This window comes from Drosophila navojoa, chromosome 5 (assembly GCF_054131105.1).
Source record: "Drosophila navojoa isolate 15081-1374.11 chromosome 5, UAZ_NAV_1.0, whole genome shotgun sequence".
In the NCBI taxonomy this organism is placed as follows: domain Eukaryota; kingdom Metazoa; phylum Arthropoda; class Insecta; order Diptera; family Drosophilidae; genus Drosophila; species Drosophila navojoa.
The window spans coordinates 8,283,228-8,295,900 of NC_142893.1; the positions used below are offsets into that span (position 1 = coordinate 8,283,228).

At 34.4% G+C, this 12,673-nt stretch overlaps 2 protein-coding genes across 5 annotated transcripts in view; one reads left to right on the plus strand and one right to left on the minus strand.

Annotated features, from left to right (window-relative positions):
• The window catches only part of Elk (Eag-like K[+] channel), a 78,781-nt gene that overhangs the window by 22,582 nt on the left and 43,526 nt on the right, over positions 1-12,673 (plus strand). The window lies entirely within an intron of this gene.
• On the minus strand, positions 4,566-5,390 carry LOC108654796 (uncharacterized). Its single transcript, XM_018106340.3, has 2 exons — positions 5,274-5,390; positions 4,566-5,210 (listed from the first exon to the last, which is right to left on the minus strand). Exons 1-2 carry the CDS (start codon positions 5,343-5,345, stop codon positions 4,701-4,703), a joined length of 582 nt encoding a protein of 193 aa, XP_017961829.1. The 5' UTR covers positions 5,346-5,390; the 3' UTR covers positions 4,566-4,700.

Here is a 12,673-nt window from a genome sequence, read left to right on the forward strand (position 1 = left end):
AGTGTAAAGCTGAGAATTAGTTTGATAAGTTCTTTTGGTAATTGTGGTTATTTTTATTTTCATAACTATATTTCTGTTATTTTAGGCAGCCGCAAGAGTTATCGAAGAACAGTTATCATTTAGTTTCTCGGTTTAGCGGTAGAAGAAGAAATTTTCATTTGTATTGCGGTTTTCAGTAGAGCTGTGCTAATATCGTTGCGTTGCTTATCAGTAAAAAGGGGCGCGTCTTTTATATGTATATATACTTTTTTTCACATGTGCCAACAGCTGCTGTGTGTTTTGATAATGATAAATATTTGTTGAGTTTTATTTTTTCCTTTATCTAAATTAGTTTTGTGGTTTCTAAAATATTTTATGTTGAAATAATAATATAGTAAAGTATATTGCAGATAAAATGTTTAAAAAAATATAAAAAAAATTATAAAGTGAAAATTAAAAATATTTTATTGATATAAAAAAACTTTAAAAGGGAAGATTAAACAGATATTATTAATATAAAAAATACTTCAATATTGAATCTCAAAAAGTATTTCATTTCTTACCCTGCCTTGAATAATTCTTTGTTATAATTTTTAAATACATTGCGTGTTTATAAGATATATGCAAAATATAAAAAAAATATGTATAGTTGAAAAATGCTTTAGGCCTTCTATTTAAACTCTTAAACTTGTATTTAAATCTTCTTTTAAATTTTACATTTCGCCTACACAAATTTGTGCAAAAATTTTATAAAGAAATTCATAATTTTGTTATACTTTATATCACGATAAATTGGCCAAGATATTTTTTTATTTTCGACCAAAATTATTTCTGCTGTGCAACCCATTTGAACTTTTAAAGAGTAACATTTTCTTTTATAAAAAACAAAAAATTGGCCCAAAAATGTATGAAACTGCCCCAAGGCAAATATTATGGTTATGTTCGTCTTTGTTGTGCCCATGTTTGGCCAATGCTGCAGTATGGCGAGAGACCCTGTTTCAGGGCCTGCGGCTAGTTAAATAAATTGGGCAACATATGTATTCGCAGCAGGACTTTCAGCTGGCACACATAACTCACGCACAAATGAGTGTGTCTCTGAGGCTAGCTCCCAGTTCGAGCCATAAATTTATGCATAATGCGTAACTAACTTGCACAGTCCTTATAGGACTGTTCGGCTGAACAACTTTTGGCGATTAAAACATTTGCGCAAATCAATTTTTGCCGCCTTCGTGACCAGAGCGAAAACTTTTGCCATTGTCAATAATAAATGTGAGTGCCAGGCGCTGTTGTTGTTGCTGTTGCTGGCATTGAAGTTGGCCGGCCAAGGCGATCAAATGGGTGCGCATTAATCTGTGAAATTGACAGCAACACCAGCTACACCAACAACAACAACAAGAACTAACACTGCAATGAGACTTGCGGCTATGCTGTGGCAGCCCGATACAGTGGGTCAATTGATTAGGTAGACATATATAAAGAGCTTAACAATTAAATAGTGAATTTATATTCTATACAAACATTCTATGCCAAACATATACATATATATAACTGGAAAGTCATAATATTGCTTAGGTAAAATTTAAATTAAATAAATAAAATATATATATAAAGATTTTACGACTTTTTTTTGTAGAGAAAAACAAGTTTATCGATATTATAAAATAATATAATATAATATTAATATATATCCTGCTAACAGTGAGCATTTCTGGATTTGATGGCCTCCTTACAATATTCGTTTGATGATTTAATATATTGTATTTATACTTGTTGTTCCTTAAATTCGCAACAGTTGCTGGAAAGATATACTCTACTAGCTTGCCCTATTCTTTAATACCAGATTGACTCAACATTTTAGCCATGTCATCTACCTAGACAAATTTATGCTCGGCCCACTGTACAATATCATGTTACCCCGTCTCATTCCATCAGCAGTTGCCTCTGCCGTCGTCTGGTGGGAGCCCAATGAGTTGGGGAATTCTAAAGATGAATTCTCAACGTTTTGCCCACAACACCAAAATGACTTTTCATGTCAAAGTTTTGCGCGTTGTTGTTGCTGCCTGTTCTTTTCGTCCTCCTACTTCAGCTCGCTTCCTTTGTTGTCTGTCAGTTACATTTACAATATGCAAAGTAATATTTCAACAGAAATGTCTTTAAGCGCCTGACAGTGCCGCAACTAATATTAATTAATTATGTATATAGCATTTATTTTGCATTTTGTGCTGAAATTTTAAATTTGTAAAAAACGCTGAAAGCCAAAAAGTAATTTTTAATGGCCCGGGCAAAAAGAGTGAAACTTTTTTAAAGCCAAACTTTAGCAGCAGGTCGATAAAGACAAAACTCGGCCCAAGCATCATCATCACTCTCCGAGTAGCAGCTCGTTAAACGATCGGGTTGGGTTGCCTTAATTATGCATAGCATTTCAGCCTTAGCTGGGGAAAATTCTACAACATTTTTGCGGCATATCATGAAGATGTGGCTAAAGGGGAAAGAGGTAGGGGCAAGCAGGCGTGGCAGTGCCAACCACAGGAATTTTTGCGTACAGAGCTTATCAATATTTCCCTCACTCGCTTTCAAAACAAAAGCAACAACGAAATTCCCTTAATAATACATAACTTGTAAGCGAGTTTATGAATTTCAACAGGTTAACGAGGTTACATTTGATATGCAAAGTAAGGAAATTGAATTAACCGTTGATAAATCTAAACAAATGGGCTTTGTTAAGAGAATTATAACTGGTTTTATATTATATGACATGAACATTATCTGATGTATCTGTATCTGTATCTGTATCTGTATCTGTATCTGTATCTGTATCTGTATCTGTATCTGTATCTGTATCTGTATCTGTATCTGTATCTGTATCTGTATCTGTATCTGTATCTGTATCTGTATCTGTATCTGTATCTGTATCTGTATCTGTATCTGTATCTGTATCTGTATCTGTATCTGTATCTGTATCTGTATCTGTATCTGTATCTGTATCTGTATCTGTATCTGTATCTGTATCTGTATCTGTATCTGTATCTGTATCTGTATCTGTATCTGTATCTGTATCTGTATCTGTATCTGTATCTGTATCTGTATCTGTATCTGTATCTGTATCTGTATCTGTATCTGTATCTGTATCTGTATCTGTATCTGTATCTGTATCTGTATCGGAATCTGTATATCTATATATACATATAACATGAACTTTAACTGCTTATTAAATCTGACAGCTACAAAACACAAACAGGCTGCGGGCATTTAGCCAAACACACAAAACCGTTTACCTTAATTGGAAGGCTTAATGAAATAATCATATACATAATAAATAGCAAATTATAGCTAAGCTAAACTTCATAAATGAACTACAAAATGGCCAAAAGGTATTCTAAAGGCAGGTAGCCAAGCTGCCAGGTTGCCTGACAGGCAGTCGCAGAGGCAATCAAAGTCAGAGCAATTGGCAGTCTCAAAGGGCTGGGCTCCTTCCTCCATTTGCAGCTGCCAAAAAGTGAAAATCGATGCTGACAGCTGTGGGCGTGGCTGCTGCTTAGCTACCCAAGTAATAGACAAAGACCGTGCACTGGGGAGGCTCGGGCAAATCTCTAATGTCTAATTAAAACACACTTTTCACTGTTTCACCTGTAACGACACCTGTAACAGCTGCCGGAAGTGCAGCCAGATAGCTGACTGTAACAAATCATTTAGCAAACGTAGTTCACACTGCAGATGGGCCAGCAGTTGTTGGCAGTTGGAAATGTTATTAGTTGCCCGTTTGCCAGTTGGCAATTGTCATTGGCTGCTGTCAAACGCCATCTGGAAGCAGACCAGACAATAGCTCTGTTAGCGGCTGCAACAATGTGTGTGTGTGTGTGTGTGGGTGGGTGTGAGTGTGTGGGTGGGTGTGGGTGTGTGCAGCAAGGTAATTGAACAACATTTGTTGAATGGCTTGAAACAAATTGCGGCATTGTGACAGAGACAGAGCAACAACGACTAAGAAAGAGATAGACAGAGACAGAGACAGAGATGGAGCATGTATTATAACTGCTGCAACAGCAGGTGTTGCGACTGTGCGTTCGCATTGTCAACGTCAGACAGGTGGCGTATTTCTATTCTATGCTGCTCGCTTTACTTTTTCCCTTTTTTTTTTTTATATCATTTTGGCTTGCGCCATGTGTGCTGCTGTCAACTGTCGTCGTTTTATACCCTGCAAATCATAAAAGATGGCAACTGAAAGGAATTGTCATAAACTTCGTCTCGCTCTGTCTCAGCAGCGGCAGTTACTTTACCAGCACTTTTTGATTAGCTCAAACGAATGGTTTAATTTGGTCTAGAGTGTGTGCAGCTGCGAGTCATTTTCATTATAGGCCAATTGCTTAAGACTGATTAAGAGATGAAGGTGAGAGTGCTTCAGATATATTCTGTCTGGAAGTAGATGAAAGGCTTATGGGTTTATATAGTCATTCTTGTCTCCATAACAAGATCCACTGTTCGACGTCTTATCTAGCATATGCCTTTCTTACAAACTGTATTTTATACAGATTTCCATTTGACTACAATAGCATAATAAATTTGATTTGGTATTCAGTCTATGACATTCTGCAGTTCTCACTTCTTCGAGCGTGATGAAACTTTATGAAATGCTGCTCAGAGGGTCATTTGTTGTTATTGAAAGTAGTTTTATTCTGTGGGCATACATGAAAAATACATCTCTCACTCAATCAATCGCTTTCCCATCAGCCGCTTTTCTTCTGCTTGGCATTGACGGTGCGCTGCACATGGGCCGTGATGTGGCCTTGGAATAACTGCACACGCTGGCGACTGTAGCTGAATTGTACGGCCACGGGTGTTTCCATCATCACGGCGGGTATTAAACTCAGATCCAAACGAAAGCCGCGCAGATAGTACGGCTTGGCCCGCTCAAAGGGACACTGGGCCGGGAAATTGCTGTAGCGGTCAAGCATTTGGCGTGAGATGCGCAGCAGCGGTATTTGATTCTTATTCGATAGCAATTGGCAGCCATCGGTGGTCACGTTGATCAGCACAAAGTTCATGGTGCGGCGGGGCAGGATGACGACAATGTGAAAATCGTGCTCGTGCATCAGTTCTCTCAGTGAAAATTCCATGTGCAGGGTTCGCCGCTTGGGATTCCTGCTGAGACCACAGTGGACGCTCTGCAGCGGATTTCCCTTTGAGCTGCTGTCGCTCTTGCATGTAAAATTCTCAAAATGCAGCTCAAAGTCATTCTGCAATGGCATTGTGTATTGTATAAAGAGAAATATTAACTCTCGCGCATTACGTATACGCACCTTGGCCGCAGCCATTTGCAGCTGTTGATAGACACAAATCAAGGCAACAATTGCCCAGCGCGTTGCATGCATTTCAGCTCTTTATCTCACACTGAACTGTTGTTGAGCAAGCAAACAATAGCAAATACTGATTGTAAATTTCAATCCAAATCTCTTAATAATGAGCGCGCCCATTGCCACCTGCTGAGGCGAGACTAATGAGCAATCGAACTAAAACAAGTTCATATATACAAATGTACTCTAATATGTAAAGCAATCTGTTGATTTAATTGATTATTTTCATGGGAAATATAATCTAAAATTATTAAAAAAAATATTTTAAAAATTTGTTTATTTATTCAATTATATTAGACATTAATTTAATTTAATTCTATATTTTTCTTTTACATTATTTTTAGTATACAATAATTTTTTAATATATTTCCTGGTATATTTTTATATATTATTTTAATATTCATTTAATTTATTTTTATATTATTCTTTTAAGTTATTGTTTTTTTTATTATAATATTTTGAAATATATTTTCTAGTATATTTCTGTATTATTTTAATATTTATTTAAAATTTATTATTATTATTTTTTAAATCTAGTTAGCACTAAACTGATTCTATGCCACTTTTGTATAATTAATTTGATTAGCTTTGCTCTCAGACTAGAAAATGTTTGCTTGCAAATATTTTCTGCAGCCATAACCTCTTTCGTATACCAAATTTTTTCTCTGGCCTTCGGTGCAAAAAATGTTTCTCCATACAAGAGTTAGACCGATTGCTCTCTGGGCAAAATTCGCAACGAAACTTGTTCATAAACTGACAAGCTATGTATTGATTTTTGGCAATGTTCCAGGAAATGTCTTGCTGTGCATCTGTTTCTCGAAGCTCAAAGGAAGCCAGTGAATGCCAAGAGATGGAGCGCCCATATCACTTGCAGCAGAAGTTGTTAACTGTTGATTTAGTCAACAGATGGACGGTCAATTAAGAGTTATTTTTTGTCAAAATTTCAAAGAGATGTCTCTCTTTACTTTTTCTATAAATAGACCACGAGTTCTAGGAAAGTATCAGCTGCAGGTTTGCCAAGCTCTACAGATTTAAAGTCAGCTTCCTGCTAGAGCACTCTTGCTTGTTTTCCAGCTAATTACCCATAGTTAAGCTTGTTTGCTTGTAAATGTAAAATATGTATGTATAGCAGCTCATTTGTATTTTAATCGAATTTGTGTACAAATTAAAAAATAATTATTGTTGGGCAGTTATCAAAAAATCTCTCATGCATAGTAAAAAACCGTCTATCAATTTTTTTTTAATAAAAAAAACCTATACATATTTATATTGGGTAATTAGAGTAGCAATTAATGCATAATTGTTTACATTGTATATAAAAATTTCTAGTGGTTTTTTTCACTGCAAATTTCCATTATTTATTGTTGCTAAACTCTCGTTGTATGGCATAAGCTTCTATAAATTTTTACAATGCGTATGTTTTTTTTTGCTGGTCAAGGTCAATAACAATGCTTGTTTAAATTGTGGTAAAAATTTATTCTGAAGCTGTCTGAATAGAATTTCTTTATGCAGCTGCCTCTGGCTAAGTTGTATTTATTTATTTATTTAGATTTTTTTATGTTTCTTCTTTCTCTGAATTTAATGCAAAACCACCCAAGCTACATCAATGGCTGTCAATTAGCTGCTCAACGAACATCAGCTGGCATTCAGAGAGCTGCACAAGCTGCTGGCACTGTCATAACTACTCTCGCTTTTCAGTTGAGAGAGAATCGCAGCTCGTTAAAGGCAATCAGTTCGTAAATGAAGTTTATCGCAACTTATGCTCAGCTTCAATGAGGCAGCACAAAAGGATGAGTAGTCCGGTAGTGCTTACGGCCATTCGCTGTCCGGGAAACAAATCACTGAGTAACAACTATGCAAGTGGCATGTGGAGCCAGTGGCCGTAATAAAATACAGTTATACACACGAGTATAAAAACGGTCAGAGTAATATTCGGGTACATGTTGTGCCTTATACATACCCTAATTGCTAAGGGTTACCTTTTGAGTGCTTAAGATGAGGATTATGTATGGAGTAACTATATAAAGCTAATATTTTTATCGATTGGTATATTATATATGATATGCAGAAATTGAAATTTTTATGTCTGATAATAGATAGAATAAAAAGTATGAAATGCTGGCTGGGTCCTTGCTCACTGAGCGTCTTTCTAAAATTACTTTGAAATCTGTGTAATATACATACATAATACTCAATCTATGACGCCCACCATATTGATAGAGCTCAATGAGCAATGAGCTCAACTAATATTGCTTTGAAATCTCTCTATTTTCTTACTTAGCTGCAAAGCCAAGGCATCTCTAAGGAGCTCACCATTTATTTAGAGCTCGATGCCAGACGAATTCATTAGAATTGAACCTTACGCTGAAAGCAATCCCCGGAAATTCTCGACAGCCATTTCATGTCATTTGCTATGCCATATATAATGGCATGAATGTAGCTTTAAAGAAAAATAAAACAAAAAAATCAAGAGAATATCTTAAATTATATATATATATATATTTTTTTTTTTTAAATTTATTTCTCTATGGCTTTTATTTAGTCACCTGGTATTAGGCTACTTTCGTGAAACGTGATAGAGATGCCGCCATTGCATTAGCTGTTATAATTGAGTCTTACTTAATTATTAAGCTGCCATAACAAAAAGTTTATCTCTTGATAATTCGTTTATTTAAATATGTTTACATATATATTTACATATTTGCCTGGCTATAAGAGAGTATCCAATGAACACTCTGCCGTATTGTGTTGCTCGCAAACTTTTTGCTGCTGTGTCCAGCGAAGTGTATGAAGTTTCGAGCCACAAAAAATAAAAATAAAAAAAAATTGCGAAATGTATTATCGCCATTCCGTGCCGCGTTTTATGTAGCACGTGCCCAGTTTTTTCCGCCATATATATATATGTACTCTGATATCTGTATAAATATATTGGAATTAAAAATGCCAAACGCGTTTCCATGCTACAAGAGCATTTTAGCTTCCTGCTCCTCGCTTTTATTTGATTTTATTTTTGCTGTTGTTGTTGTTGCGTTTTTGTTTTGTCCGCTGGCTAAAATAAATGTGTGGAAGCACCCGAAGCTGTTAGCTTTCGACCTGAACCCGCACCTGCTGCAGCAGCTGCACCTGCAACTGAGCTGTGGCTGCATATTTATTTGTGCAATCCATTTTAATGTTATTAAATTACTTCACTTCAAAGTGGCCAGCTGCTCAGGCGAGCAAGCAACAGGGCAACCTGACGAGCAGCTAGTCAATAGGCTAAGTAGTTTGCTTAACTCTTCAGCAGTTGGCCGAAAGTAAATTCATTTCTCTTAGCAAGGGATGCTTATTTACTCTACTTAAGTAATTGTTATTATGGTATTTGTTTTTTTATGTTATTTATGGTATTTTAAGTATAATTAAAAACAAATATATATATAAACATATATAAACATTTTTATTTTATTTTATTCTTTTTTTTCTGTAAGTATTTTTCTAAGTAAGAGTTTCTCCTTAGTGTCTCTTCTCAGTATTTCCTTTCAGTATTTCCTTTTAATATTTCCTCTTAGTATTTCCACCTAATATTTCCTCTTAGTATTTCCACCTAATATTTCCTCTTAGTGTTTCCATTCAGTATTTATATTCAGTATTTCCATTCAGTATTTCCTTTCAGTATTTCCATTTAGTATTTCCATTCAGTATTTCCTCTCAGCAATTCTCCCACTGCACGACTGACTCACACCACCAGGTCCAGGCGACTGGAGAAATGCTGTGGCTGCTGCCCTATATATAGGGCTGCTTTCACTCAAAGCCTAAGACGCTCTCAAACTTGATCGTTGCAGCCGAGCATCAAGTGACCAATGGGAAGACTCTCTGCTGCTGCATACATACAGGCAACTCACATGAACTTCGGTAGCTGGAGAGGGAGTTGGATGTGAGATGGAGAGGGAGACAGATATACAGACAGACAATTAGCTAAAAATTATAATTATATATTTATATATATATTTATATATATTTGCAAACATAATTTGTAACTTATTTATTTTATTTATTTATGGCAGTTAACTAAAATTAAAATTATGAGCTAATTTAACATTGAAACATTTTATATATGTACATATATTTTTTTTAATTAATTTTTTTTAAATATATTTATGATTTTATTTAAAATTGTATACATATGTATATTATCTTAGGTTTTAATGGTTTTTTTTCTGTATATTTATGTTACAGTTAAATACATAATTTTTATATATTTTTTTGTTACTAAAATATTGCACAATTACACTCATAAAATATCTGAATAACTGCTACAAATCTTTTCAAGCTTGAATGTACTTTACTTTACACTTTGTATTCGTGTCTTTGATTTTGTCTCTTGGCTGAATTAAAAAGAAACCTTATCTATGTAAATTGCTATTTTACTATTTCCTTTGAAAAAGGCTCTTAAAATCAAATCTCTTGTGTAGTAGTAGCTCTCCCTTTTCTATAAATTATGCATGCATGCTGCTTGGCTGGAATTACCTATGCATTTGAAAAATTGCTCACATTCTGCAGTTGTTGAATTGATTTTTGGTCTCTTCTTCGGTTTCTTGCTATTTATATTGCTTTGGCCATGTACTGTGCTAGATATTTTGACCAGCAAACCTTTTAACGTTAACGTGAACGTGAACGTAAAGGATTCGCCTGCCAGTCTCAGCCGGTGCTCACACACTCACATGAGCACCAGCTGCTGAAGAGTGCTCATATCATCAGCCTAATCATGTGGAATAAGGCGGAAACGGAAATTGCATATACACACACACACACACACATATGCACAGTGGCTGTCAGTTAGGGCATGTGTGTGTGTGTGTTTGTGGGTTAACCAGATTCAAGTTTCTATATGTTAGTAGTTACAGTTTCAAACTGTTTCACACACACACACACCTACCCACATCTGTTGCGGATATGTTGGATATGACATTGCTGCGGCTAGACATTTATGTCAAACATTTTAGTGTGCGGCAGGAAATGTTGCACGGAATTCGAGTTTGGTCTATTAATTAAAATTGCATTTGGTTTGTAACTGCATTTCGTGAAAATTGTGGCCATAATTTGCACCTGCCTATACATACATATATTAGGTATTCCAATTATTGGCGCTGTGGGCGGCTGCTGACAGCATGAGGCAGGCGGGCAGCCAGGAGGGCAACCTGCCCAATGCTATCAGCGTCGAGCACACATGGCACACATTAGCTCTTATCGCCTCACTGCATTGTTTTTGGGTTTGGGCCGGCCGTCGTATTCAAATGACAATGGCTGATAATAAAAGTTGCAAATATTTGTTAAGGCATGTCGGAAATTGCAAATCGAAATATATTGGTTCTGTGCCATTTTAATGCGGAGTTTAATTTGAATCGGAAACTTTTAGTTTTAGATGAGGCTGAGGAGCAACATTTTGTTAAAAGAGTACTTAGCTGCTGGTTTGAAAATTTCAATGAACATTTGGTTTACTGTTTATTTTTATATTTATATGCAAGACGTCTAGAAATATTATGTTTATGAAATAATTGTAAAAGTCTTGCTCTTTATATTATAAAAAAAAATTTACTATATATTTTTTAATATTTTAAAAATTATTATTTTTTATTTTTACTATTATATTAAAATTAAATATATATATTTTTTATATATTTCTGATACATTAAAAAAAAATGGTTTGTAAACATATTTTTAATATATTTTTTCAAATCAAAGCTAAGAATTTTTGATAAAATTAAAAGAATTTGTTGAATTAAATCGGCTTCTGCTTTTTAGTATTAAATAAGCCTAAGTTAAGCACAACATCCTTCCTTACTGAACAGTCAATTGAAGCATTCCGTAACATCTTTCCTTATTCTCGGCACCAAAATCTGTCTTATTCGCAGCCAATGTCATTGGGTCATAACCATAAACCTTAATCAATTGCCACTGTGGGGCTATGCACGGAATGTCAATGTTGACTGATAAGAATCTAAACATTTGGCTAACCCTCGCTCGCGCTCACGTTGTCTCCCTCTGTCGCCCACTCTCTCTCTCTCTCTATCTCTCTCTGCGTCACACACAAATACATATAAACGTAACCATTTTCCTTATCGCCTTTAGAAATTTAATGCCATTTACTCATTTTGCCATTCAATAATAAAAAATATTATATATAAACGATGCTTTCAGGCGCAACAGCTGTCAGTGTTGCGGTTGCTCGGTTATTGTTGCCTGCTGCTGTTGCTACTCAGGAAGTTTTCTCTCCTCCCTCTCTCACTCTCTTTTTTCTTACTCACTCAGCATTTACTTGAACCTGGTACCTGAGTGCTAACCGCTGTTGCAGCTGCCTGTGCAAAAAAGAGTAAAGAAAATATTAAAAACGTCAGTAAAATTGATGATTTTCACATCGACTTTGGCTTATTGTGTTAAAGGGCTAACGAGCATTTTAAACTTGCCGCAAACTTTATGGCCCAGCAAATAGGTATAACATTGAAAGTTGTTGGCAATTAGTTAACTACAGCGTAAACTATCTTCATTATTTGTGTTGGGCATAATTTGTTATTCTTCACTTTTTCATGCTGATGCTCTTTATATTTATGGCAGTTGAGGTTTACAAATTTTTCTTAGTTTTTTCTTAAGCCTTTTTGTTATTTATTAAAGTTTTTTCTCCATAATAAATTAATTTTTAAACACAATTTATAATGTATTTTATTTTATTTATATTTATATTTTGAATAGGGCAATAATTGCCACTAGGTCTCTCGATTTATAGGACATAAATTAAAGTTTTATTTTATCTATTTCTTATTTATTTATATATATATATATATTTTTTTTATTTTAAATATTCTTTATAAATAATAATAATAAATTAATTTTTAAACACAATTTATAACTTATTTTATTTTATTTGTATTTATATTTTGAATCGGGCAATAATTGCCACTAGGTCTCTCGATTTATAGGACATAAATTAAAGTTTTATTTTATCTATTTCTTATTTATTTATATACATATATTTTTTTAATTTTAAATATTCTTTTCTATTTTTTTATTTTATTTTTTTATTTATTTTTAAAATTTTTTTTTTATTTATTTTTTTATTTTATTTTTTTTTTTTTATAAATACATTATTATTTTATATAAACATTTTTACAGAATGCTTGAATGCTCGTCTTATTTTTCTGCACTTTGTTTTCACACACAATTTATTATATATATATTTTTATTTAGTCGCTCTCTAACCACAAATTGCGGCCGCAACTGTAAATGTGAGCGCTGTGTGGCAAATGGAATTAATTTTTCTGTTTGTGTGTGTGTGTGTGTGTGTGTGTTCGTGCTGCCTGTTGCATAGTTGATAA